Source organism: Rhinopithecus bieti, unplaced genomic scaffold (assembly GCF_001698545.2).
Source record: "Rhinopithecus bieti isolate Rb0 unplaced genomic scaffold, ASM169854v2 scaffold_61533, whole genome shotgun sequence".
NCBI classification, from domain to species: domain Eukaryota; kingdom Metazoa; phylum Chordata; class Mammalia; order Primates; family Cercopithecidae; genus Rhinopithecus; species Rhinopithecus bieti.
In genome coordinates, this window is record NW_016823925.1 from 767922 (window position 1) to 794294 (window position 26373).

General features: G+C 45.5%; 2 protein-coding genes across 13 annotated transcripts in view; one reads left to right on the forward strand and one right to left on the reverse strand.

The window, feature by feature from the left end:
- ATG13 (autophagy related 13) overlaps positions 1–11811 on the reverse strand; it is a 62941-nt gene extending 51130 nt beyond the window's left edge. For 6 of the 10 annotated variants that reach the window (XR_001883321.1, XR_001883320.1, XM_017861996.1 and 3 more), the window contains exon 1: positions 11436–11811. The gene's annotated coding sequence lies outside the window, so the exon portion shown is untranslated. Of the gene's footprint in view, positions 1–4478; positions 4606–11435 lie in introns of those variants that run through there. The other 4 variants (XM_017861995.1, XM_017861987.1, XM_017861989.1 and 1 more) reach the window with 2 other exon arrangements.
- Positions 11812–12054: 243 nt separating this feature from the next.
- On the forward strand, positions 12055–25904 carry HARBI1 (harbinger transposase derived 1). Of its 3 annotated transcripts, none has more exons than XM_017862000.1 (3): positions 12055–12198; positions 12923–13736; positions 25315–25904. In XM_017862000.1, exons 2-3 carry the CDS (start codon positions 13067–13069, stop codon positions 25692–25694), a joined length of 1050 nt encoding a protein of 349 aa, XP_017717489.1. In that variant the 5' UTR covers positions 12055–12198; positions 12923–13066; the 3' UTR covers positions 25695–25904. The 3 variants fall into 3 exon arrangements, with proteins under 3 accessions (XP_017717489.1, XP_017717490.1, XP_017717491.1); XM_017862001.1 differs by having other exon boundaries at positions 12064–12156; XM_017862002.1 differs by lacking the exon at positions 12055–12198 and adding an exon at positions 12687–12801.
- The last annotated feature ends 469 nt before the right edge of the window (positions 25905–26373 follow it).

Here is a 26373-nt window from a genome sequence, read left to right on the forward strand (position 1 = left end):
GATCTCAGCTCACTGCAAGCTCCGCCTCCCGGGTATACGCCATTCTCCTGCCTCAGCCTCCCGAGTAGCTGGGACTACAGGCACCCGCCACGTCGCCCGGCTAGTATTTTGTATTTTTAGTAGAGATGGGGTTTCACCGTGTTAGCCAGGATGGTCTCGATCTCCTGACCTCGTGATCCGCCCGTCTCAGCCTCCCAAAGTGCTGGGATTACAGGCTTGAGCCACTGCACCCGGCCTAATTTTCTTATTTTTAGTAGAGATGAGGTTTTGCCATGTTGGCTAGGCTGGTCTCGAACTCCTGGCCTCAAGTGATCCATCCGCCTCGGATTCTGACAGTGCTGGGATTACAGGATTACTATACCCAGTCTTATTTCCTAAGCTAACAGTGGAAGAGCAGAGACAATCCTTTCCTGACATAGTCCTTTTTTTCTATAGCAAACGTTCACATCTTCCTCCTAATACTTTGGCTTCAAAGGTAACTGTGCAATAAATGAAGATGGGAAAACACTTCTTTATAGTATAATGCAATAAGTAAATGTAAGAAAAATAGCAGACTTAGAAAATGACAATTTTGTAACCATTATAGGAATAACTGGTTCAAGCAAGTCACCAAGGAACGCTAAAATTTCTCGGTGAAACTTTCTTTATAAATGAGATATTTACACAATCTATGGGAACACAGGTCACTACTTATTAATTACAAAGAGAATCCTGGTGGACACAATCTTAACAAAGTCGTCAAAGATAACATACTGATATTGGGGCTCAGAAATCAATATCCAGGCAGGGCGTGGTAGTTCATGCCTGTAATCCCAGCACTTTGGGAGGCTGAGGCGGGTGGATCACCTGAAGTCAGAAGTTTGACATCAGCCTGGCCAACATGGTGAAACCCTGTCTCTACTCAAAAAATAAGCCAGGCGTGGTGGTATATGGAGGCTGAGGCAGGAGAATCACTTGAACCCAGGAGGTGGAGGTTGCAGTGAGCTGAGGCTGCGCCACTGCACTCCAGCCCGGGCAATAAGAGCAAAACTTTTGTCTCAAAAAACAAAAGAAATCAATATCCCCTATGCTCAACCAAAGAAACCTCAAGGTATCTCTGATACCTCACTCCATCCACACACCTTCTCTTCCAAAGCATACAGTAGCTTAAGTTCCTTTATGCGCCTAAAATACAGACCCTCCCAAAGGAACAACTGTTTTTCTTCTGTATGCTGTGACACCAAGAATGTAACCACACCTAAATGGACTCTTTTACAAGATAATGTACAAGTTAATCTCTGTTCCCTGATCCATTCATTCTCCCTAGTAATCCCCTCGGCAGAATTCCTCTTCTCCAGGTTTCCATAACTTGTTTTGCCAGAATGGTATATAACCTTCTGAACCACCTGGGGAGATAAGCAATCACTGTGATAAATTTGTATGCCTTGGACAGCTCAGTGACTCATGCCTATAATCTCAATACTTTAGGACCCCGAGGCAGGAGGACAGCTTGAGCTCAGGAATTCAAGATCAGGCTGGGTAACACTTATCTACAAAAATACAAAAAATGGGCTGGGTGTGGTGATGCTCGCCTATAGTCCCAGCTACTCAGGAGGCTGATGTGGGAGGATCACTCGAACTCAGGAGGTTATGGCTGCAGTGAGCTGTGATCATGTCACTGCAACTCTAGCCTGGGTGACAAAGCAAAACCCTGTATCAAAAAGAAAGAAAGGAAAGAAAAAAAGGAAAGAAAGGAAAGAAAGGAAGAAAGCAAGAAAGCAAGAAAGAAAGAAAGGAAGGAAGAAAGAAAGAAAGAAAGAAAGAGGATGCTATAGCAAAAGTACCTTAGGGAAAAAAATCTGTATGCCTTTTTTTCCAATTCATATGCCTTTTGTGAGTTGGTTTTTATTTTTTGGTAGCAACACGATCTTGTATGTTGTCCAGGGTGGTCTGGAACTCCTGGCTTCAAGTGATCCTCTCATCTTGGCCCCCTAAAGTGTTGGAATTAGGAACCTGGCCTTGTGCATGAGGTGATTATCTTTTGGAGACAAGGTCTTGCTCTGTTGCTTAGGCTGCGATGCGGTAACACGATCAGGGCTCACTGTAGCCTTGAGCTCCCAGGCTCAAGGAATCCTCCCACTTCAGCTGGGACTACAGGTACACAACACCACGCCCAGGTAATTTTTTATTTTTTTGTACAGATAGAAACTCACTATGTTGCTCAGGCTGGTCTCAAACTCTTGCACTCAGGCAACCCTCTCACCTCAGCCTCCCAAAGTGCTAGGATTACAGCACGAGCAATCATGCCCAGTCAATGAGCTAACGAGCTGATTTTTTCAAGGGTGAAGGGGAACTTTCACCTCGGCCTGGACAACAACTGAAGAAACTGATGTCCCATCCCTTCTGATGTGATGTATTACTTACATAGCTTTCTTGCTAAAACTGTATAACCTGAAACTAACCATGAGGAAGTGACTGGACAAGCTCAAATTGAAAGACAGGACATTTAATAATATCATCGGATCGTCACTCTTCAAAAACGTCACTGTTATAAAAGACCAAAAAAAGAAAAATCTGAAGAACCATTTTAGATTAAAGGAGAATAAAGTATGATAACTAAATGCAAAGCTAAAGCTTGATTCTGGACTGGTTCCTGGATTTTCTAAAAAGTTTGTTAACGACAGTATTGAAACAACTGGAAACATTTGAACCCAACTGTATACTAAGTAACAGTATTGCATCAATATTAAATTTCCTGAAAGTGGCTGCTTACAGTGGCTCAGGCCTGTAATTCCAGCACTTTGGCAGGCTGAGGCGTGTGAACACTTGAGGTCAAGAGTTCCAGACCAGCCTGGCCACCATGGTGAAACACTTTCTCTACTAAAAATACAAAAATGAGCCGGGTGTGGTGACGCATGCCTGTAGTCCCAACTACTCAGGAGGCTGAGGCAGGAGAATCGTTTGAACCCGGGAGGTGGAGGTTGCAGGGAGCCGAGACTGCGCCACTCTACTCCAGCCTGGGCAACAGAGCAAGACTACATCTCAAAAAAAAAAAAAAAATTTTCGAATTTGATAAAATTACATTTTAGTCCACACTCTTATTAATAAGAGATATAAGTAACATCTCTCAAGGGTTCAGAAAAAAAAAATGAGTGTGTAAACACAATGCAAAAATAATAGTTACACAATATATAGGAGAAAGAAATGAAGTAACGTGGTAAAGAGTGAACAATGTGCAAATCTAAGGCAAGAGTACATAAAAATTCACTGTAATATTCTTCCAACTTTTCTGTCGATTTGAATTTAAAAAAATCAAATTAACAAAAAAACTAGTTGTCAGCCGGGCGCGATTGCTCAGGCCTGTAATCCCAGCACTTTGGGATGCCAAGGCGGGCAGATCATCTGAGGTCAGGAATTCGAGACCAGCCTGGCCAACACGGTGAAACCCCACTTCTACTAAAAATACAAAAATTAGCTGGGTGTGGTGGTGCACACCTGTAATCCCAGCTACTTGGGAGGCTGAGGCAGGAGAACTGCTTGAACCTAGGAGGTGGAGGTTGCAGCGAGCCAAGATCACGCCACTGCATTCCAGCCTAGGTGACAGGGACAGATTCCATCTCAAAACAAAACAAAACAAAAAACAAAACTAGTTGCCATTATATAGTCCATAATACAGTGGAGAAAAACTTTCACCCAGCATAAAGGTCTTCTAAAATTAGGTCTCTTTCTTTATGGATGTACTTCAAATACATTTTTCTTTTTTTCTTTTTTTTGAGACGGAGTCTCGCTCTGTCACCCAGACTGGAGTGCAGTGGCGCGATCTCGGCTTACTGCAAGCTCTGCCTCCCAGGTTCACGCCATTCTCCTGCCTCAGCCTCCCGAGTAGCTGGGACCACAGGTGCCCACCACCACGCCTGGCTAATTTTTTGTGAATTTAATAGAAATGGGGTTTCACCGTATTAGCCCAGACAGTCTCCTGACGTCGTGACCCGCCCGCCTCGGTCTCCCAAAGTGCTGGGATTACAGGTGTGAGCCATTGTGCCCGGCCCAAATACCCTTTTTCAAACAGATAGAATGATGACTCTAGCTGTACTTCCAAGATTTCATTACAGCATATCCTTGCTTTAGAATGAAAGTGGCACTTGAACCACGGCCAGTCCACTACAGCCAAATCTAAAATAAATATACACATACAGTGTATATAAACAAAATTGCACCCCAAAGATGACAGAGTTTTGTCAGTTTTGTCACAGCTTGTGAATTCTGTTCACCAAGTGTTTGAATCTAATCTGCGGTGCCCCTAAAATAGCACGTACAAGTTTTGGATATGAAAAGAGAAAAGAGAAAATATACATTATAAAAGCAGAACATACATGTATCAGTTTTTGGATACTAAATGACAACCTTGTTTCTCCCTTTTGAATCAGCAGACACCATGGATTATATTTTTTTTCCCTTCAGTAGTGAGCAGTTTGCGTGTACAGAGAAAATGGACTTACAAAAACTTGCAGCAGTAGTTTCTTCTTGCTTTAAAATTTCGTTTTTGCCGGGTGAGGTGGCTCACGCCTGTAGTTCCAGCACTTTGGGAGGCCGAGGAGGGCGGATCACGAGGTCAGGAGATGGAGAACATCCTGGCTAACACGGTGAAATCCCGTCTCCACTAAAAATACAAAAAATCAGCCGGGCGTCATGGCGGGCGCCTGTAGTTCCAGCTACTTGGGAGGCTGAGGCAGGAGAATGGCGTGAACCCTGGAGGCGGAGCTTGCAGTGGGCCGAGATCGCGCCACTGCACTCCAGCCTGGGCAACAGAACGAGACTCCGTCTAAAAAAAAAAAAAATTCGTTTTGGTTTAGATTGTGAATGCATGAAGTAAGGGAGTGAATCAGTTTCTTGTTTACATTTTTTCACCTTTTAAACAACAAAAAATTCTTTAAATATTTTAATGCATTCTTGGCCGGGCACGGTGGCTCACGCCTGTAATCCCAGCACTTTGGGAGGCCGAAGCGGGCGGATCACAAGGTCGGGAGATGGAGATCATCCTGGCTAACACAGTGAAACCCCGTCTCTACTAAAAATGCAAAATTAGCTGGGTGTGCTGGCGGGCGCCCGTAGTCCCAGCTACTCGGGAGGCTGAGGCAGGAGAATGGCGTGAACCTGGGAGGTGGAGCTTGCAGTGAGCCGAGCGGAGCTTGCAGTGAGCCGAGATTGCACCACTGCACTCCAGCCTGGGCGACAAAGCCAGACTCCATCTCAAAAACAAAAAACAAAAAACAAAAAATATGTATTTTAATGCATTCTTTTGAAGAGGCAGATGTTTGGTAATTTTATGGCTCCCAGAGCATATATTCAATTGGTGCATGTTGTGGGAGGGGGAAACGGAAATTAAATGAAAACATATGGCTTTGGTCATGTCAATCTGTAAGACACATCAGTAAAAGGGTTATTACGCTCGGTTGGTTTTGTTTTTTTTTGTTTTGCGTTTTGTTTTTTGGTGATGTGGCTTAAATGCAATAGTTTCTTTTTTGGGACGTATTTCACCTATTAAAGACTAGAAGGGTACACACAAATTTTTTTTTAATTCCATAGATAAGATACATTAAAAATGAAATCTTCTGATGTTTTGTAGCTGTAACTAAATTATGGTATAAATGCGCACTATTGTGAAAAGGAGCAAAGTGGTTTTGGGTTTTTGTTGTTTGTTTGTTTTGCTTTGTTTTTTTCTTTTTCAGATGGAGTCTCCGCTCTGTCACCCAGGCTGGAGTGCAGTGGCGCGATCTTGGCTCACTGCAAGCTCCGCCTCCTGGGTTCATGCCATTCTCCTGACTCAGCCTCCTGAGTAGCTGGGACTACAGGCGCCCGCTACCATGCCCGGCTTTTTTTTTTTTTGTATTTTTAGTAGAGACGGCGGTTTCACCGTGTTAGCCAGGATGGTCTCGATCTCCTGACCTTGTGATCCGCCCGCCTCGGCCTCCCAAAGTGCTGGGATTACAGGCATGAGACACCGCGCCTGGCCTTTGCTTTGTTTTTTAACAGATTAAAATGTTTCTGGATTAAAAAAAAGAATGAAGGTGGCAAAGACTTTAATGCATTAAGCCATGATAAACATGAGTGAGACCAGGCGCGGAGGCTCATGCCTGTAATCCTAGCACTTTGGGAGGCTGAGACAGGTGGATTGCTTTAGTCCAGAAGTTCAAGACCACCTTGGGCAATATGGCGAAACCCCATCTCTACCAAAAATACAAAAAGTAGCTGAGTGTGGTGGAATGTGCCTGTAGTCCCAGCTACTCAGCAGGCTGACGCAGGAGAATCCCCTCAACCCAGGAGACAGAGGTTGCAGTGAGCCAACATCACATCATTGCACTCCAGCCTGAGCAACAGAGCAAGACTTTGGCAAAAAAAAAAAAAAAAATCTCTGAAGCAGGCCATGTACAGTGGCTCATGTCTGTAATCACAGCACTTTGGGAGGCTGAAGCAGGTGGATTACCTGAGGACAGAAGTTCAAGACCAGCCTGACCACCATGGTAAAACCCTGTCTCTACTAAAAATACAAAAAATTAGCCAGGTGTGGAGGCAGGCACCTGTAATCCCAGCTCCATGGGAGGCTGAGGCAAGAGAATCGCTTGAACCTGGGAGACAGAGGTTGCAGTAAGCTGAGATTGCTTCACTGCACTCCAGCCTGGGCAACAGAGCAAAACTCCATCTCCAAAAAAAAAAAAAAAAAAAAATCTTAAGTAGCCTTTCATCAACAGGGTGGACTGAACTAATGCTGTCAGTTCCCCCCTCACTACAAACACATAAAGATGTAGATAAAATGACAATAAAAATGTTCTGACACACAGCTGAACTAGAAAAACGGGAGATATCCCAGATTCCATACAGAGTACAATGAAAGCTACAGATGTAAGAGAAATCTGATGCCAGGGAACTGAGGCCTACAAGGGACAAGGGTCAGGTCCTTTTGACAAACATATGAGAGTAAGAATAGGGTTGGGAGATATGACCTTAACCTTATAGGCAGGTAAAAGCACTGTACCCTGCATAAAGCCCCAAAGCCAAGTGCTCCTTTCCTTGATCACAGATGCTCAAAGAATCCTGGAGAAGCCACAAAGAGGTCTGCCATCTATCATGGCAACGTTGAGAGGTGGGCAAGTTGCTCTCAAAACATTAAAAGCACAAGTCAGAAGAGCACATAAATGTAAGATCCATAACCAAACTACCTACACGCATAAGGAAATGAAAACCCAAGATATTAACCTAAAACTTAGTTTAGACACACTGAAACCCCAAGAAACAGACAGAAACAAGACTGAATAGCTTGGGAGAAGCTTTCACAGCTCTGAATCCACAGCCTACTGCCAGTACACACCCGTAACTCTTCCCCCCCACTCTTAAGTAGACAAATTCATCCTTTTATAAACTACAGACTTCATGTAAAAAGAAAGTATCAACAACTCAAAATAATAAGCAAATATGGCTGGGCGCGGTGGCTCATGTCTATAATTCCAGCACTTTGGGAGGCCGAGGTGGGTGGATCACTAGGTCAGGAGTTGGAGACCAGCCTGACCAACATAGAGAAACCCCGCCTCTACTAAAAATACAAAAATTAGCCGGGCGTGATGGTACACACCTGTAACCCCAGTTACTCAGGAGGATGAGGCAGGAGAATCGCTTAAACCTGGGAGGCAGAGGTTGCAGGGAGCTGAGATTACGCCACTACACTCCAGCCTGGGCAACAGAGCAAGACTCTGTATTAAAAAAAAAAAAGAGGCCGGGCGCAGTGGCTCAAGCCTGTAATCCCAGCACTTTGGGAGGCCGAGACGGGCGGATCACGAGGTCAGGAGATCGAGACCATCCTGGCTAACACGGTGAAACCCTGTCTCTACTAAAAAAATACAAAAAACTAGCCAGGCGTGGTGGTGGGCGCCTGTAGTCCCAGCTACTCGGGAGGCTGAGGCAGGAGAATGGCATAAACCCAGGAGGCGGAGCTTGCAGTGAGCTGAGATCCGGCCACTGCACTCCAGCCTGGGTGACAGAGTGAGATTCTATCTCAAAAAAAAAAAAATAAAAGTAAAATGATTCTTAACTATTTCTTTACCATTTCTTTCACGTGTATGAATCAAAAGTGAAAGCTGCATTTTCCAAAACAGCAATACTAAGTTATTACTTTTTTCATTTTATTTTTCTGCTCCACAGGAGGTTTCTGTAAGTTATGACTTCTATGAATTCTTGATTTACCTTTACTTTTACTGAGGAGACCCTGTTAAGTCAACCATGCATGTTAATTGATTCGTTTTTCTTTCGAGACGGAGTTTTTGCTCTTGTTGCCCAGGCTGGAATGCAATGGCATGATCTCGGCTCACAGAAACCTCTGCCTCCCCAGTTCAAGCAATCCTCCTGTCTCAGCCTCCTGAATAGCTAGGATTACAGGCACGTGCCACCACGCCTGGGTATTTTTGTATTTTTAGTAGAAACAGGGTGTCTCCATGTTGGCCAGGCTGGTCTCAAACTCCCAACCTCAGGTGATCTGCCGGCCTCAGTCTCCCAAAGTGCTAGGGTTTCAGGTTTGAACAACCATGCCCAGCCCAATTGAGTTGTTTTTCTAAGCAGTGGTAATTCACATTCTCATCCCTTCTGTTATGACCAAGGTCATGCAAAAAAACACCAGGATAAGACAGATTGCCAGGCCTGGTACAGTGGCTCATGCCTGTAATCCCAGCACTTTGGGAGGCCGAGGCGGGTGGATCACCTGAGGTCAGGAGTTGGAGACCAGCCTGGCCAACATGGTGAAACCCCATCTCTACTAAAAATACAAAAAATTAGCCAGTCGTGGTGGTGGGTGCCTGTAATCCCTGTTACTCGGGCTGAGGCAGGAGAATTGCTTGAACTCGGGAGGCGGAGGTTGTTGTAGTGTGCCGAGATCATGCCACTGTCCTCCAGCGTGGGCAACAAGAGTGAAACTCCATTGCAAACAAAACAAAAACAGACAAATTGCCTATGTAACCTATACTGGTCCTCAGAGGATTTTTTTTTTTTTTTTTTTTTTTTGAGACAGAGGTGCATTGTCTCCCGGGTTGGAGTGCAGTGGCATGACCTAGGGCTCATCGCAACCTCTGCCTCCTGGGTTCAAGCGATTCTCCTGCCTCAATCACCCGAGCAGCTGGGATTACAGGCGCCCACCACCACGTCCAGCTAATTTTTTGTATTTTTAGTAGAGACGGGGGTTTCACCATGTTGGCCAGGCTGGTCTTGAACTTCTGACCTCGTGATTCGCCTGCCTCAGCCTCCCAAAGTGCTGGGATTACAGGCGTGAGCCACCCTGCCTGGCCCCTTCAGAGGATTTTTAATAAACTGGCCCGCATTTACTCTTTAGTTAAAAGCAAGAAATTGGCTGGGCGTGGTGGCTCATGTCTGTAATCTCAGCACTTCAGGAGGCCAAGGCGGGCGGATAACCTGAGGTCGGGAGTTCAGTAACAGCCTAACATGGAAAAACCCCATCTCTACTAAAAATACAAAATTATCTGGGTGTGCTGGCAATGCTTGTAATCCCAGCTACTCGGGAGGCTGAGGCAGGAGAATCGCTTGAACCCGGGAGGTGGAGGTTGCGGTGAGCCAAGATCGCGCATTGCACTCTAGCCTGGGCAACAAGAGTGAAACTCCATCTCAAAAAAAAAAAAAAAAAAAAAAGGCAAGAAATCTACCTTCCAAGGACATTAAAAAAAAAGCAGCTAATTATTTAAAATAACCTTTAAATCCTTTTAGAGACTTAAAATCCTTTTAAAGATTTTAAACCCAAACTTTACAAAGGTTTGATTCCCTCTGGAAAGCCTCCTTTGCATTCTTCCTAGCTATAGTACCTCTATTCTCTCATAGAATACTTTCAGTTTTTATTGGTTTCCACAATTTGATAGGAAGCAATGACCAGCAACTCTATGCACTGTCCTCCGCTAAACACATGCAGGAAAAATGATGGTTTATGTAAATTCATCTTACTTAGCTCCACATCCCATGCTGGAAGTTACTTTCGAATATTCCACACCTACAGTTCAGGTAAACTTCCTTTGAGATTAAGCTCCTGGGCCCGACTCTGTGGNAACTTTACAAGGTTTGATTCCCTCTGGAAAGCCTCCTTTGCATTCTTCCTAGCTATAGTACCTCTATTCTCTCATAGAATACTTTCAGTTTTATTGGTTTCCACAATTTGATAGGAAGCAATGACCAGCAACTCTATGCACTGTCCTCCGCTAAACACATGCAGGAAAATGATGGTTTATGTAAATTCATCTTACTTAGCTCCACATCCCATGCTGGAAGTTACTTTCGAATATTCCACACCTACAGTTCAGGTAAACTTCCTTTGAGATTAAGCTCCTGGGCCCGACTCTGTGGTTTATGTATGTAATCCCAACACTTTGGAAGGCTGACGTGGGTTGATTCCCTGAGCCTAGGAGTTTGAGGTTAAAGTTAGCTACAAAGGCGCCACTGTATTCCAGCTTGGGTGACAGAACAATACTTTATCCCTAATAGTAAAAATTTTAAAATCTGAAAAATTAAGACTTCACCTGAGCTGATAAATGGAGAGTTGAAAACAACAACAACAAACCTTATAACTGAGCTGGAGCCACTACATGCACACATGAAAAGGACTAACAGTCATAAAATAACACACAAAATCTGGAAGCTAATTTAGTGTAAAGGAAGAGTCTGTTGTTGCTTATTATAATACTTTCCCACTAAAGGTGTCCAATAAATTCTATCACCTTACGAGATGAGTTTTAAACTAAGTGTGTAATGAGAAAATAGGCAATTTTTTTAAATCTCTTTTTTCTTTTGGGCTGTGGGGTGGTGAGAGAACAAAGAAATACTAAAAGTGAAACGCTACGCTGAATTGATCAAGCTAACTGGGAACTCACTGGAAAAGTGAAAACTGAGATGAATTAGTGATGAGCTCAAGAAGGTGGTTAGCCACTTACCCAGAGATTTATTTAATGAGAATGGATGCAGGTTTCCACAGGTCGTTCCACCGACAATAAGAAGACAGTCGTGAACCTTGGGTCCCTTTTTTCACTAGTCAACAGTCACCCTCACCTACACGCGGAGTACATATTTGGCACTCAACAAATCTTGATTGAATGAAACTCTACCTCACTCATACTGGCACCCAACCTCGGAGTTATGGCCCCCCAAATTACCTCCAAAACGCCTGACGACCTAACCCAAAGAGCAGAAAAAGTAGAGAGGAAACCTCTAGGGGTGGAGTGGATTCTCTGTCCAACAAGCAGGGGCCAACGGGGCCTAGACCAACCCAATTTCCCACAGAAAACTCAAAGGCCCAGGGGATTGAACCGTGGCTAATCTCCTTCGACTTCCACGAAGCAGCAGCCAAGGGGACGCAGATCCATAGCCTCCCACCCGGGGGCGCTGAGAGATCTCGGGGTATCACCCCCAAAAGTTAGTACCTGCGAAGCTGCGGCACAAAGTGTGGCTCCGGGCTCTCATTACGGAGGCCGGGACCTGGGACCGGCCAGCCGCGCCTCCTGGCTGAGGGTTCCGCGCTCCGGAGCTGCAGTGATCGTACACGTCGCCGATAGACACCTAAGGCTTCAGAAGCGTCCTGGCTCGCAGGCCCCAGACGTTTTGCTCTTAGGACTCCGCGAGTTGTCGCACCCACGTCAACTGGCGCTCTTCAGTGCTTCCCTCACTGGTTAAGCGGTCACTCCTGCCTTAAGCCCAGCAGCCGGTCGCTCTCCGGCGCCGCCATCGTTAGTGTTTGTTTTCATCCGCTTCGGTAATGGCCGGGGGCGGGGGGGGTGGAAGAGGGCTATGGGGGAAATCCAGATGCCTAACCTTAGTCGCACTTTCGCTACAGTAAGGATGCCCTATTTATTCTTTTAGTCCTCAAAATCTCCATGAAAGTTGATTTTCTTTCCACGTAAGCTTTGTTCTCTAATCTTTCTAAGCGACTCAAGATAAAATAAAGACGGAAGGGAGGTGTTTGAGAGAGAGAGACCGTTCGGGTGATGTGTGGAATATGCGGGGACGAACCGCAGGTCGCGGTGGCAGCGGCAGTGAGGACGCGGCGTGGGGCGGGCCCTGACGCGGAAGGGGCGGTGCCGCTTTTGCGCGCCGTGGCGGCCTGTGTGCAGTAGCCGGTTCCGGAGGAGGGTCCAACCCGGCTAGGTGGGTGGGGAGTGTGGCTGTTAACCTGGCAGCCGCGGAGAGGTGGGTGACGGGCCTGGGCTAACTGAGTGGCCGGCGCAATCAGACTTTGACATCCGTTTTTAGGGTGCCCTTTAAAAGTGGCGGAGTCGCCTCCCAAACCTGGTTCGGCCAGCCTCTTTTTAGCTCCCGACTTCCAATGTGTCTGGTCTTCCCTACTTCCTGGCCCTCAGCTTCACGATTTGGAGTTCTTGGAGTGAGGGAAAAGCCTTTTGTTACAGCACACAGTGTACGTCCATAAGGCTGGGTTGTGGACCTTGTTGTTGGTTTTTTTTTTTTTTTGCCCCTTCTTTTCTTGTTAGACTGGTTTGAGCACCCCAGCATTTGTCCTGTACTTATCAGGTAGAACCAGAAGTTTTTGGATAATGAAACCCGTGACCAATTCTTACCCAAGGTGGTTATGACATATGCCAGCTGCTTCTTGGCCTATATAGTTAGGAGCTGACCTCTTTTACCTTGTGAATAATTGTCATCACCTCCATTCTTTTGGTGTTCTCAATTGAAATGCCAGGCATTAAATGAGCCACAAAGGTTAAATTCCCATTATCCTTCAATCAGAGCAAGCCTGTCGTGCAGCCATGAGTTAGTGGAGAAAAATCCAGAGTTGTAAGTACAGTACGTTTTGCCTCAACAAAATGGAAATTTGCAGAAAAGGAGCTGCTCCAGCCTTTGAGTCACTTTAAAGTCTTTGATAGGTTTCTAATGTTTTTTCTTTTAACATTTACAGAGAGAAGATTATAAATGGCAGAGCCATTTAATTGTGGTTAGCTGTTGGATTCTGATACTTTCTTAAAAATACCTTCTTGCACCAACATCTTCATTGGAAACAGTTCAGAAAAAGCAGAGAAGAGAGACAACTTTCACATTTACCATGGCTATACCAATAACAGTGCTTGACTGTGACCTCTTGCTGTATGGCCGTGGTCACCGGACATTGGACCGTTTTAAGCTGGATGATGTGTCTGATGAATACTTGATGTCCATGTATGGGTTTCCGCGACAGTTCATTTATTACTTGGTGGAGCTCTTGGGGGCGAATCTTTCTAGGCCTACTCAGCGATCCAGGGCTATTAGCCCAGAGACACAGATCCTTGCAGCATTGGGTTTTTATACCTCAGGTTCCTTCCAGACTCGGATGGGAGATGCCATTGGAATCAGTCAGGCGTCTATGAGTCGTTGTGTTGCCAATGTCACCGAAGCACTTGTGGAAAGGGCCTCACAGTTCATTCGCTTTCCAGCTGATGAAGCCTCCATACAGGCTCTGAAGGATGAATTCTATGGGTTGGCAGGGATGCCAGGGGTGATGGGGATAGTTGACTGTATCCATGTGGCCATCAAGGCACCAAATGCTGAAGACCTCTCCTATGTGAACCGAAAAGGCCTGCATTCTTTAAACTGCCTGATGGTATGTGACATTAGAGGGGCACTAATGACCGTGGAGACAAACTGGCCAGGCAGCCTACAGGACTGTGCCGTGCTGCAGCAGTCTTCCCTCAGTAGTCAATTTGAAGCTGGTATGCACAAAGATAGCTGGCTTCTGGGTAAGTTTGCAAGTGTGAATTTTCATTTTGTTTGGAGGCATAGAAAAGTTATGTAGGCCGGGGGCAGTAGTTCACACAGCCCCAGCACTTTGGGAGGCTGAGGTGGTGGATCACCTGAGGTCAAGAGTTGGAAAGCAGCCTGGCCAACATGGTGAAACTTCGTCTCTACTGAAAATACAAAATTGTCTGAGCATGGTGGCAGGCGCCTTTAGTCCTAGCTCCTTGGGAGGCTGAGGCGGGACAATCGCCTGAACCCAGGATGCAGAGGTTGCAGTGAGCCGAGATGGCACCATTGCACGCCCGCCTGGGCAACAGAGCAAAAAGTGCATCTCAAAAAAAAAAAGAAAAGTGGCTGAGCGGGTAGCTCATGCCTGTAATCCCAGCAGTTTGGGAGGCCGAGGTAGGCAGATCACCTGAGGTTGGGAGTTCAAGACCAGCCTGACCAACATGGAGAAACCCTGTCTATACTAAAAATACAAAATTAACTGGCCGTGGTGGCGCATGCCTGCAATCCCAACTACTCTGGAGGCTGAGGCAGGAGAATCGCTTGAACCCAGGAGGCAGAGGTTGCAGTGAGCCGAGATCGCGCCAGTGCGCTCCAGCTTGGGCAACAAGAGCGAAACCCCATCTCAAAAAAAAATAAAAGAAAATTATGTAGTGGAGTAGAATGAGATATGGGAGTCTGTAGAGCTGAATCTCAGTCCTGTCACTTTTTTATGAGACCTCAGGTGAGAATTTTCTTAGCCTTAATTTTTTAAAATCAACATTTAATAGACATTATTAAAACTTTAAAGCATACTATTAGAGCCAGCACAGTGGCACGAACTAGTACAACTGGTAATTGTAATTCCAACTGCCGGGGAGGCTAAGGCAAGAGGATCACTTGAGCCTGGACCTTGAGACCAGCCTGAGCAAGATAGCAAGATGCTGTCTCCAAAACAATTAAACATTTTTTCTTATTTTATTTTAATTTTTTTATTTTGTATAGAGGCAGAGTCTCACTATGTTGACCAGACTAGTCTTGAGCTCCTGGCCTCAAGCTATCCTCCCATTTCGGCCTCTCAAAGCTCTGGGAATGTGACTGTGAGCCACCACACCCAAAGTAAAAAATATTATTATTATTATTATTTTTTGAGACAGAGTTTTGCTCTTGTTGCCCAGGCTGGAGTGCAATGACGCGATCTCGGCTCACCGCAACCTCCGCCTCCTAGGTTCAAGCAATTCTCCTGCCTCAACCTCCTGAGTAGCTGGGATTACAGGCATGCACCACCACGCCCAGCTAATTTTGTATTTTGGTAGAGATGGGGTTTCACCATGTTGGTCAGGCTAGTCTCTAACTACCAACCTCAGGTAATCTGGCCATCTCAGCCTCCCAAAGTGCTGGGATTACAGGCGTAAGCCACTGTGCCCAGCCAAAATACATATATATTAACAAATGTATTTTATGTTATTTCACCCAGCTCTTCTACTCCTAAGAATTTATCTTACAGCTATAGATTTATACATATGCAAAACAAAATTGCATACAAGAATTTTATTGCAAACAATAGCTGCAGCAACGAAAACAACCTTATAAAACAATCCTGTCTGGGTGCGGTGGCTCCTGCCCGTAATCTCAGCACTTTGGGAAGTCAAGGTGAGAGGGTCACTTGAATCCAGGAGCTCGAGATCAGCCTGGGCAACAAAGTGAGAGTGTCTTTCAGAAAAGTAATAATAATATAAATAAGTAAACAAATAAATAAAACAATCCTCTGAAATAAAGCCAAAATACTGCTGGACACGATGGCTCACGCCTATAATCCCCACACTGTGGGAGGCCATGGAGGGCGTATCACCTGAGGTCAGGCGTTCAAGACCAGCTTGGCCAACATAGTGAAACCCCTCCTCTACTAAAATACAAAAGTTACCAGGGCATGGTGGCACGCCTCTGTAATCCCAGCTGCTCAGGAGGCTGAGGTAGGAGAATTGCTTGAACCTGGGAGGTGGAGGTTGCAGTGAGCCGAGATCATGCCACTGCACTCCAGCCTAGGCAACAGAGCGAGACTCCGTCTCAAAAAAAAAAAAAAAAAAAGCCAACATACTTATCAGGATTGTCCAGAATTGTTTAAGTATTGTACATCCATACAATTGAGTCTTATCTGGCTCTGTTAATTGTCCGTAAAATGATTAATCTGACACCAACCACAGTAATATCTATTGTGAGGATTAGGTAATATATATGAGAGTTCCCTATAAAGTATTGTACAGATACACAAATGTGGCTGGGCATGATGGCTTATGCCTGTAATCCCAGCACTTTGGGAGACCAAGGCGGTGGATCACCTGAGGTCAAGAGTTGGAGTTCAAAACCAGCCTGGCCAACGTGTTCAAACCCCTTCTCTACTAAAAACACAAAATTTAGCCGGGCATGGTGGCGCATACTTGTAGTCCCAGCTACTTGGGAGGCTGAGGCAGGAGAATTGCTTGAGCCCAGGAGGCGGAGGTTGCAGTGAGCTGAGATCACACCACTGCACTCCAGCCTGGGCGGTGGAGCAAGACTCCATCTCAAAAAAAAAAAAAGGCTAGGTCAGTGGCTCATGCCTGTAATCCCAGCACTTTCGGAGGCCGAGGCAGGCGGATCACCTGATGTCAGGAGTTCAAGACCAGCCTGGCCAAAATGGTGTGAAACCCCTTCTCTACTAAAAATACAAAAAATTAGCTGGGCGTGGTGGCAGGGGTCTATAATCTCAGCTACTTGGGAGGCTGAGGCAGGCGAATTGCTGGAACCCGGGAGGCAGAGGTTACAGTGAGCCAAGATCATACCATTGCACTCCAACCTGGGCAACAAGAACGAAACTCCATCTAAAAAAAAAAATAGAAATTATTTTTGCGTTATTGTCACTGTGATATCTGCATAAAAATGATAGTAGACAATGCATGTACACGATTCTTATGGTATCAACTTACTTCACAGACCTGCCCAAGTTCCATTGGAAAGACTGGCTTACTGTTATGAGTAGGACAAGAATGTATTCAACAGTAAGCAGTGTGAACCAAGGTGACTGTATAGCTTTGAGGAGTGCAGTTAGTTAGTAGTGATAAAACCCTTGAACCCAGCAGCTTAGTTTTTTGTTTTTTGGGTTTTTTTTTTTATGTGCTACTTTTATATGAGCATCAGGACAAGGGTTATCTTGTATACAACATATGAGAGATGAAAGCTATGTGAAGGATTGGAAGACTTCTCTAACTTTTGTTTTTTTGAGATTGGGTCTTGTTATGTTGCCTAGGCTAGTCTCGAACTCCTGGCCTCAAGCAATCCTCTGGCCTCAGCCCAGGCTCATAGTACCAGTAGCTGGTATCACAGACATACACCACCACACCCAACTAATCACAACCACTAATCATATCTACACTGCACATGCTCATAGCACAGTGCTTACTATGAGTTGATGCTCAAGAAATATTTCTCTTTAACATATTTACTAGCACTTTATAGAGAAACCTCCCATGTTCCAAGTGGGCGAAGACGACACTGATGGGTGTAGAGCTGCCAGGGTACCACGTGTAGTATCTTGGAGCTTAGTGAATTTCTTGATTTTGCTTCTCCATACCATTTTAGTGTGCCACCTTCTTGCTACTCTACTGGACCTTTATCTTAAACATACCTTTTGCCTATTTTGAGCTTTCAAATTTTATTTCAGACAACTCACACCAAGAAGTGTGGGAAAGTCTATTTTGCAGTTGTCTCATCTGGCCGTTTCTTCTATAGCTGTGGGGCTACTTGGGTTCCAAGCTGATTTCTTATTAATCTTTTCACTTTGGTTCCCCCCAATTTTTTTTTTTTTGGTGACAGGGTCTCACTCTGTCACCCAGGCTGGAGTGCAGTGGTGTGATTATGACTCACTGCAGCCTTGACCTCCTGGACTCAATTTATCCTCCTACCTCAGCCTACTGAGTAGCTGGGACTACAGATGCATACCACCATGCTGGGCTAATTTTTGTATTTTTGGTAAATTTGATGTTTTGTCATGCTGCCCAGGCTGGTCTCGAACCCCTAGGCTCAAGCAGTTAGCCCACCTTGTACTCCCAAATTGCTGGAATTACAGGCATGAGCTACTGCACCCTGCCCAGTTCCCTAACTATTAAGCCAGCTAAAACTTAGCCCTTAGAATTTGACAGGCAATATTGTAAGCATTTTGCATCAATTATATCACTTAATGCTTATAAAAACTCTTTAAGAGTTAAATAATAATATTAACATTTTTACAAAAGAAGAGACTGAGGCACATAACTTTTAAATCCCTTGTGTTTCAGTGTTTAAATGAGATCATAGTACGAATTACTCGATTTGGCAAATATTCCTTGTAAGGACTTCAAGATCATGTAGGAGGTAGTGATTTTCTTTTTCTTCCCACCTTGGGATCCAAGATTCAGTTGGAATTATGGCTTTAAAGTAGTTTTTTACATTGCTTATAGTACATAATTGAAAATTAGTAAAAATTCTGATAAATAACTGCTGATTCCCCTCTCTACAGAAAGAGTAGGAGTGGGAAAAAAGGATACTGTAGCAACATTTAACAAATGTTTATTTTTTATATTTTTTTGAGATGGAGTCTCGCTCTGTCACGGAGGCTGGAGTGCAGTGGCGTGAGCTCGGCTCACTGCAAGCTCCGCCTCCCGGGTTCACACCATTCTCCTCCCTCAGCCTCCCGAGTAACTGGGACTACAGGTGCCCGCCACCACACCCAGCTAATTTTTTGTATTTTTAGTAGAAATGGGGTTTCACCGTGTTAGCCAGGATGGTCTGGATCTCCTGACCTCATGATCCACCTGCCTCGGCCTCGCAAAGTGCTGGGATTACAGGCGTGAGCCACCGCACCCGGCCTGTTTATTATATTATATATATACACATACATTTTTGAGACAGGGTCTCACTCTGTCACCCATGCTGGAGTGCACTGGCATGATCACAACTCATTGAAGCCTTGACCTCCTGGGCTCAGTTGATCCTCCCACATCAGTCTACCAAGTAGTTGGGAGCATAGGTGCTTGCCATCATGCCTGACTAATTTTTTAAAAATTTTTTGGCTGGGCACTGTGGGTCATGCCTGTAATCCCAGCACTTTGGGAGGCCAAAGCAGGCGGATCACCTGAGGTCAGGAGTTTGAGACCAGCCTGGCCAACATGGTGAAACCCTGTCTCTACCAAAAATACAAAAATTACCCAGGCATGGTGGTGGGCACCTGTGATCCTAGCTACTCAGGAGGCTGAGGCAGGAGAATCGCTTGAACCCGGGAGGTGGAGGTTGCAGTGAGCCGAGATTGCACCATGGCACTGTAGCCTGGGCAATGAGTGAGACTTACTCTCAAAAAAGTAAGAGTCTGGGTCTCACTGTGTTGACCAGGCAGGTCTCAAACTCCTGAGCTCAGCTGGTCCACCTCAGCCTCCCAAAGTGCTGGGATTACAGGTATGAGCCACTGTGTCTGGTCAGCAAGTGTTTATTAAAGCTAGTTTTGGTATGAGGCACTAAGAAAGCTTCGAATATACCTGTGGAAGTTGAAGATGTAGAAACTGATTTCCTTAGGCTGGGCGTGGTGGCTCATGCCTGTAATCCCAGCATTTTGGGAGGCCAAGGTGGATCACTTGAGGTCAGGACTCCTTGACCAGCTGGTCAACATGGTGAAAGCCCGTCTCTACTAAATATACAAAAATTAGCCGGGCGTGGTGGCATGAGCCTGTGATTCCAGCTACTCAGGAGGCTGATGCAGGAGAATTACTTGATCCTGGTAGATGGAGGTTGCAGTGAGCGGAAATCGTGCCTCTGCATTCCAGTCTGGATGACCCAGTGAGACTCCATCTTAAAAAAAAAAAAAAGGTGGCTCACACCTGTGATCCCAGCACTTTGGGAGGCTGAGGCAGGTGGATAATGAGGTCAGGAGTTCAAGATAAGCCTGGCCAAGATGGTGAAACCCCATCTCTACTAAAAATAGGAAAATTAGCCTGGTGCTAATTTTAGCCAGGTGCTAAATCCCAGCAATTTTGGAGGCTGAGGCAGGCGGATCACCTGAGGTCAGAAGTTTGAGACCAGCCTGGCCAAGATGGTGAAATCCCATCTCTACTAAATATACAAAAATTAGCCAGGTTTGGTGGCACGCGCCTATAATCCCAGCTACTTGGGAGGCTGAGGCAGGAGAATCGCTTGAACCTGGGAGGCGGAGGTTGCAGTGAGCTGAGATCACGCCATTGCACTCCAGCTTGGGGGACAACAGTGAAACTTTGTCTCGGAAAAAAAAAAAAAAAAATTATCAGGCGGGGTGGCTCAAGCCTGTAATCCTAGCACTTTGGGAGGCAGAGGCAGGCAGGTCACCTGAGGTTGGGAGTTCAAGACCAGCCTGGCCAACATGGTGAAACCATGTCTCTACTAAAAATACAAAATTAGCTGGGCAAGGTGGTGCACGCCTGTAATCCCAGCTACTTGGGCAGCTGAGGCAGGAGAATTGCTTGAACCCGGGAGGCGGAGGTTGCAGTGAACCGAGATTCTACGACTGTACTCCAGCCTGGGCTCAAAAAAAAATTTTTTTTTTAAATTGCCAGGCATGGTGGCGTGTGCCTGTAGTCCCAGCTTACTTAGGAGGCTGACTTGGGAGGATCACTTGAGCCCAGAAGTTCAAAACTGCAGTGAGATATGATCGTGCCATTGCACTCCAGTCTGGGCAACAGAGAGAGACCTTGAATAATTCATATGAATAGACAGATTTGGAAAACGCTGGTCTCTAGAGGTTGTGTGGACAATAGGAGTAATTATGGGAAGATTGGCAGGATTATAAGGAATGACGATGTTAACGAAAGAGAGAATAGATGGCTAATGTATTTTTGTCGTCGTCGTTTTTTTTTGAGACGGAGTTTCGCTCTTGTTGCCCAGGCTGCGGTGCAACGGAGCGATCTCGGCTCACTGCAACCTCTGCCTCCTGGATTCAAGCAATTCTCCTGCCTCAGCCTCCTGAGTAGCTGAGATTACAGGTGCCCGCCACCACGCCCGGCTAATTTTTGTGTTTTAGTAGAGATGGGGCTTCACCATGTTGGTCAGGCTGGTCTCAAACTCCTGACCTCAGGTGATCCACCCACCATGGCCTCCCAAAGTGCTGGGATTACAGGTGCGAAGCCCTGCACCCGGCCACCTAATTGTATTTTAAGAAACAACCCTTAGGTTTGAGGAACAGTTCTAGATTTCTCAAACCTAGAACTAGCTGTGATCCTCCAGCCTTTTTTTTTTTTTTTAGCATTATTTTTCCTACAATATTATCCATTCCTGTCCTCATTCTCATCTGTCCTTTCAGAATGCATTATCTAAATTCCCTTCTAAATATACCTATTCCTGCAAACAATTCAGCCTCAGTTCTTATTTCTTTAGCTCTTGGCCTAGTCCTATTAAGCAGCTTTGGGTAAGATCTGCCAGAATGTCTTGTGGATGACTGATCATATAAGCAATTGCAATCTGTTTAGCACTTCTGATCCTACTCCCCTCTTGAGTGTCTGTTTTCCAGTGGTCCTTGGTTTATAACCATTTAGTGAGGTAGAGCAATTTTACAAAAGGTCTCCTTTAGCTTTTCCTGTGTATCTCCTCCATTTAAGACTCATACCATTTCCTAGAGAAACTTTAACAAGTATCATTTAGCATCTCCAGGTTTCAGTATTCATCTTATATACTTACTTTATTCTCCTTTACAGCATTATACTCTTGTTTTATTATGCTCTTGTTTTAGTATTTGGAGTCTGAAATTAGCATTTAGTGACTAGGTCTTTCCTTTGCCTGACATATCAAAGGATGACAGACATATACTTTGATCTTCTCATTTGAAAAATGAGTTCAATATCTAACCTAGCAGAGTTGGGATTGCATAATAAGAGATAATCTTTTTTTTTTTTTTGGAGACAGTCTCACCCTGTCGCCTAGGCTGGAGTGCAGTGGTGTGATCTTGGCTCACTGCAGCCTCCACCTCCCAGGTTCAAGCAGTTCTACCTCAGCCTCCCAAGTAGCTAGGGCTACAGGCATGCACCACCATGCCTGGCTGACTTTTGTATTTTTAGTAGAGATGGGGTTTTGCTGTGTTGACCAGACTGGTCTCAAACTCCTGACCTCAGGTTATCCGCCTGCCTTAGCCTCCCAAAGTGCTGGAATTATGGGCATGAGCCACCATGCCCAGCCTGATAATCTTTAAAGAGTACCAGCTGAGTGTGGTGGTCATGCCTGTAATCTCAGCACCTTGGGAGGTGAAGCGGGTGGGAGTTCTCCTGAAGCGGGAGGAATGCTTGAGGCCAGGAGTTCAGGATCAGCCTAGCAACATAACAAGACCCTGTCTCTACAAAAAGTTTAAAAATTAGCTGGGTGTTGTGGCATGCGCCTGTAATCCCAGCTACTCAGGAGGCTGTGTTGGGAAGATTGCTTGAGCTTAGGAATTTGAGGTTGCAGTGAGCTATGATCATACCACTGCACTTCAGTGTGGGTGACAGAGTGAGACTCTGTCTCAAAAATATAAAACTAAACTAAACTAAATAAATATTGAAAATAAAGTTAGGCCAGGGTATGGTGGCTCACGATTGTAATCCCAGCACTTTGGGAGGCTGAAGGGAGCGGATCATCTGAGGTTGGGAGTTCGAGACCGGCCTGGCCAACATGGTGAACCCCCCCCCCCATCTCTACTAAAAATACCAAAATTAGCCAGTCACAGTGGCACGTGCCTGTAGTCCCAGCTGCTCGGGAGGCTGAGGCAGGAGAATTGCTTGAACCTGGGAGTCAGAGATTGCAGTGAGCCGACATTGTGCCACTGCACTGCAGCCTGGGCGACAGAGTGAGACTCCGTCTCAAAAAAAAGAAAAGAAAAAGACAAGAAAGTTAAAAAAAAAAAAAGTACCAGCACAGTACATGCTACACAGTAGGCATTCAATGAGTCACAGATATTATTTTTCATTATTATTTATAGCATCAGTTTCTTAAATTCATTATTTAGTAGGGTTATGTTCAATGAAAAAAAAGGTTATGGCCGGGTGTAGTGTCTCACGCCTGTAATCCCAGCACTTTGGGAAGCCGAAGGGGGTGGATCGCCTGAGGTCAGGAGTTTGAGACCAGCCTGGCCTGCATAGTGAAACCCCATCTCTACTAAAAATATAAAAATTAGCCGGGCATGGTACAGGTGCCTGTAATCCCAGCTACTCGGGAAGCTGAGGCAGGAGAATTATTTGAACCTGGGAGGTGGAGGTTGCAGTGAGCTGAGATCATGCCACTGCACTCCAGCCTGGGCAACAGAGTGAGACTCTGTCTCAAAAAAAAAAAAAAAAAAAAAGGCTAGGCGCAGTAGCTCACGCCTGGAATCCTAGCACTTTGGGAGGCCGAGGCGGGCAGATCACGAGGTCAGGAGATCGAGACCAGCCTGGCCAAAATGGTGAAACCCTGTCTCTACTAAAAACACAAAAAATTAGCCGGACGTGGTGACACGTGCCTGTAGTACCAGCTACTCAGGAGGCTGAGGCAGGAGAATTGCTTAAACCTGGGAGGCAGAGGTGGTAGTGAGCTGAGATTGCACCACTGTACTCCAGCCTGGGCAACAGAGCAGATTCTGTCTAAAAAAAAATAAAAATAAAAAGTTATATCTGGGAGGGGAAAAGTCAGCTAAACAGTAAATTTGAAAATTCTGTGAGACTTCTTAGATATTTACAGTTAATCCATTTCTTAGAAATGTAAGCTCCTGCTAGGCGCCGTAATCCCAGGGCTTTGCGAGGTCGAGGTGGGTGGATTGCTTGGGCACAGGACTTAGAGACCAGCCTAGGTGACATCATGAGACCTCCTCTTTAGAAAACATTAAAAAAATTTGCCAGGCGTGGTGGCACATGCCCGTGGTCCCAGATATTCGGAAGGCTGAGGTAGGAGGCTGGAAGGTTGAGGCTGCAGTGAACTGTTATCACTCCACTGCATTCCTGCCTGGGTGACAGAGCAAAACTCTGTCTCTAAAAAAATAAATGTAAGCACCTAAAAGAAATGAGCCCTGTATGTTGGGAACAGTGCCTACCACTGTCTGAACAGTCCAGAACGATTTACTGAAATTGACGGTGGGGCTGGAACACAGTGGTATGCAAACTGGTACTCCAGGGGCTATTTGTCTCTCAAATTTCTAAGAGGTTTTGCCTCTGTGTGGGACATCTCATCTGCCAGATGTAGTGACAGTGAGTCAGGACAAGAAAACATTATATTAACATTGTGCTGTTGTATCAGGACATTGCACCCCAGTTTTTTGTTGTTGTTGTTTCTGGGATCATTTGATAAAGAAGTCACTTAAGGAGAATGCCTTGTGTGTATTTTTTTTTTTTTTTTTTTTTTTTGAGACGGAGTCTTGCTCTGTCGCCCGGGCTGGAGTGCAGTGGCCGGATCTCAGCTCACTGCAAGCTCCGCCTCCCGGGTTCATGACATTCTCCTGCCTCAGCCTCCCGAGTAGCTGGGACTACAGGCGCCCGCCACCTCGCCCGGCTAGTTTTTTTGTATTTTTTAGTAGGGACAGGGTTTCACCGTGTTAGCCAGGATGGTCTTGATCTCCTGACCTCGTGATCTGCCCGTCTCGGCCTCCCAAAGTGCTGGGATTACAGGCTTGAGCCACCGCGCCCGGCCGTGTGTATTTTTTTAATTGACTTCTGAATTCATTTGCTTATCACCATTACTATTTGCATGATTATATGTATGCTCTCTTTGTTCATGTGAAATCCTCTTACAAAGGCATGGTTCTAGTAATTGTGATATATAGGAAGGCAGAACACCTGAGTTCTGATCTCTGCCATAAGTGCTCGGACTTTTATCTTATTCTTCTCAGCACTGGGAGAATAAATTACTATAGTCCATGAAATCCCCTGAAATCCCTTGGTAGTGCTTTTAGACTTGAAATTTTGAGGGTAAAGTTAAGACTTTCCCTCACAAGTGTTTGGGATCTCTCGGCTGAATTGTCTTTTTTCCTCTTTCATTCTTGCTCTTTAGAGATTTTGAAGATTGGCATGCTATTTGATTTTATTTGGTTTCATTAAGCCTTTTATTAAATAACAATATTAGGAAAATGCAGGAATTTTATTTTATTTGAGATGGAGTTTCGCGCTTGTCGCCCGGATTGGAGTACAATGGCGTGATTTTGGCTCACTGCAACCTCCGCCTCCCATGTTGGTCAGGCTGGTCTTGAACTCCTGACCTCAGGTGGTGATCTACCCGCCTCAGCCTCCCAAAGTGCTGGGATTACAGCCATGAGTCACCGCGCCCGTCCAAATGCAGGAATTTTATTTCCTCCAGTGCCTTCACCTCCTTTTTACATTCTTTCATATTTGGCTTCCTTTAGGTGCCAGCGTTTTTCTCTGTCAATTTTTACCAACAATATTCTCAGCCAGAACTCGTGTCTTTCTGCTCCTGGCATTGGCATGATTTCTTTTTTCTGCTTGGTTTTTCTAGTGTGCTTTGGCACCAGAGGCTGTTGTATTTTCTTGTCCATTGTCAGTATATGTTTTCTGCATTTCGCTTCCTGTTTGTATTCCACTTATAGTCACTTATGATTTATTTGGGCCTTCCCCACAGGTGACAGTTCCTTCTTTCTTCAAACCTGGCTCATGACCCCACTTCACATTCCTGAAACTCCAGCAGAATATCGCTATAATATGGCCCATTCTGCAACTCACAGTGTGATTGAGAAGACTTTCCGAACCCTCTGCTCCCGATTCCGCTGCCTGGATGGATCCAAGGGGGCGCTGCAGTACTCACCAGAGAAATCCAGCCACATCATCTTGGCCTGTTGTGTTCTCCACAACATCTCCCTGGAGCATGGGATGGATGTTTGGTCCTCTCCGATGACAGGACCCATGGAACAGCCCCCTGAAGAAGAGTATGAGCACATGGAGTCCCTGGACTTAGAGGCTGACCGTATTCGTCAGGAGTTAATGCTCACTCATTTTAGCTAATGTAGAAGGTGGAGAGGAGGGAGACTTCCCAGGAGTTGTAACAGACTTTCTTCCTCATCACCTTCTACACAGTTCCATCATCTAGCATGACTGAGTATTCAGATACTTGTCATAAACTGACATTTAATCTGTGTGTTTTGGTAAGGTTGGGGCTATGCCGGAATATCTTGATTCATTTGCAAATGCATTAAACCGAAACCAAGACAGCGGTTACCTACTGTCCAGTGAACTCCAGGTTGAGTACCACTAATTTGAAAGCTCAGTGGTTGCAAACATTTATGATTGTGCCTACGAAGTCATAGTAAAGGTCAGGAGTTCAAGACCAGCCTGGCCAACATGGTGAGACCCTGTCGCTACTAAAAAGTGGCAGGTGCCTGTAATCCCAGCTGCTCGGGAGGCTGAGGCAGGATAATCGCTCGAACCTGGGAGGCAGAGGTTGCGGGGAGCCAAGATCGTGCCATTGCGCTCAGCCTGGGCAACAAGAGCGAAACTCTGTCTCCAAAAAAGAAAATTAGCCGGCCGTGGTGGTACACACCTGAAATCCCAGCTACTCAGGATGCTGAGGCAGGAGAATCCAGGAGTCGGAGGTTGCAGTGAGCTGAGATCGTGCCACTGCACTCCAGCCTGAGTGGCAGAGCAAGACTCTTTCTCGAAAAAAAAAAAAAAAGTCATAGTAAAG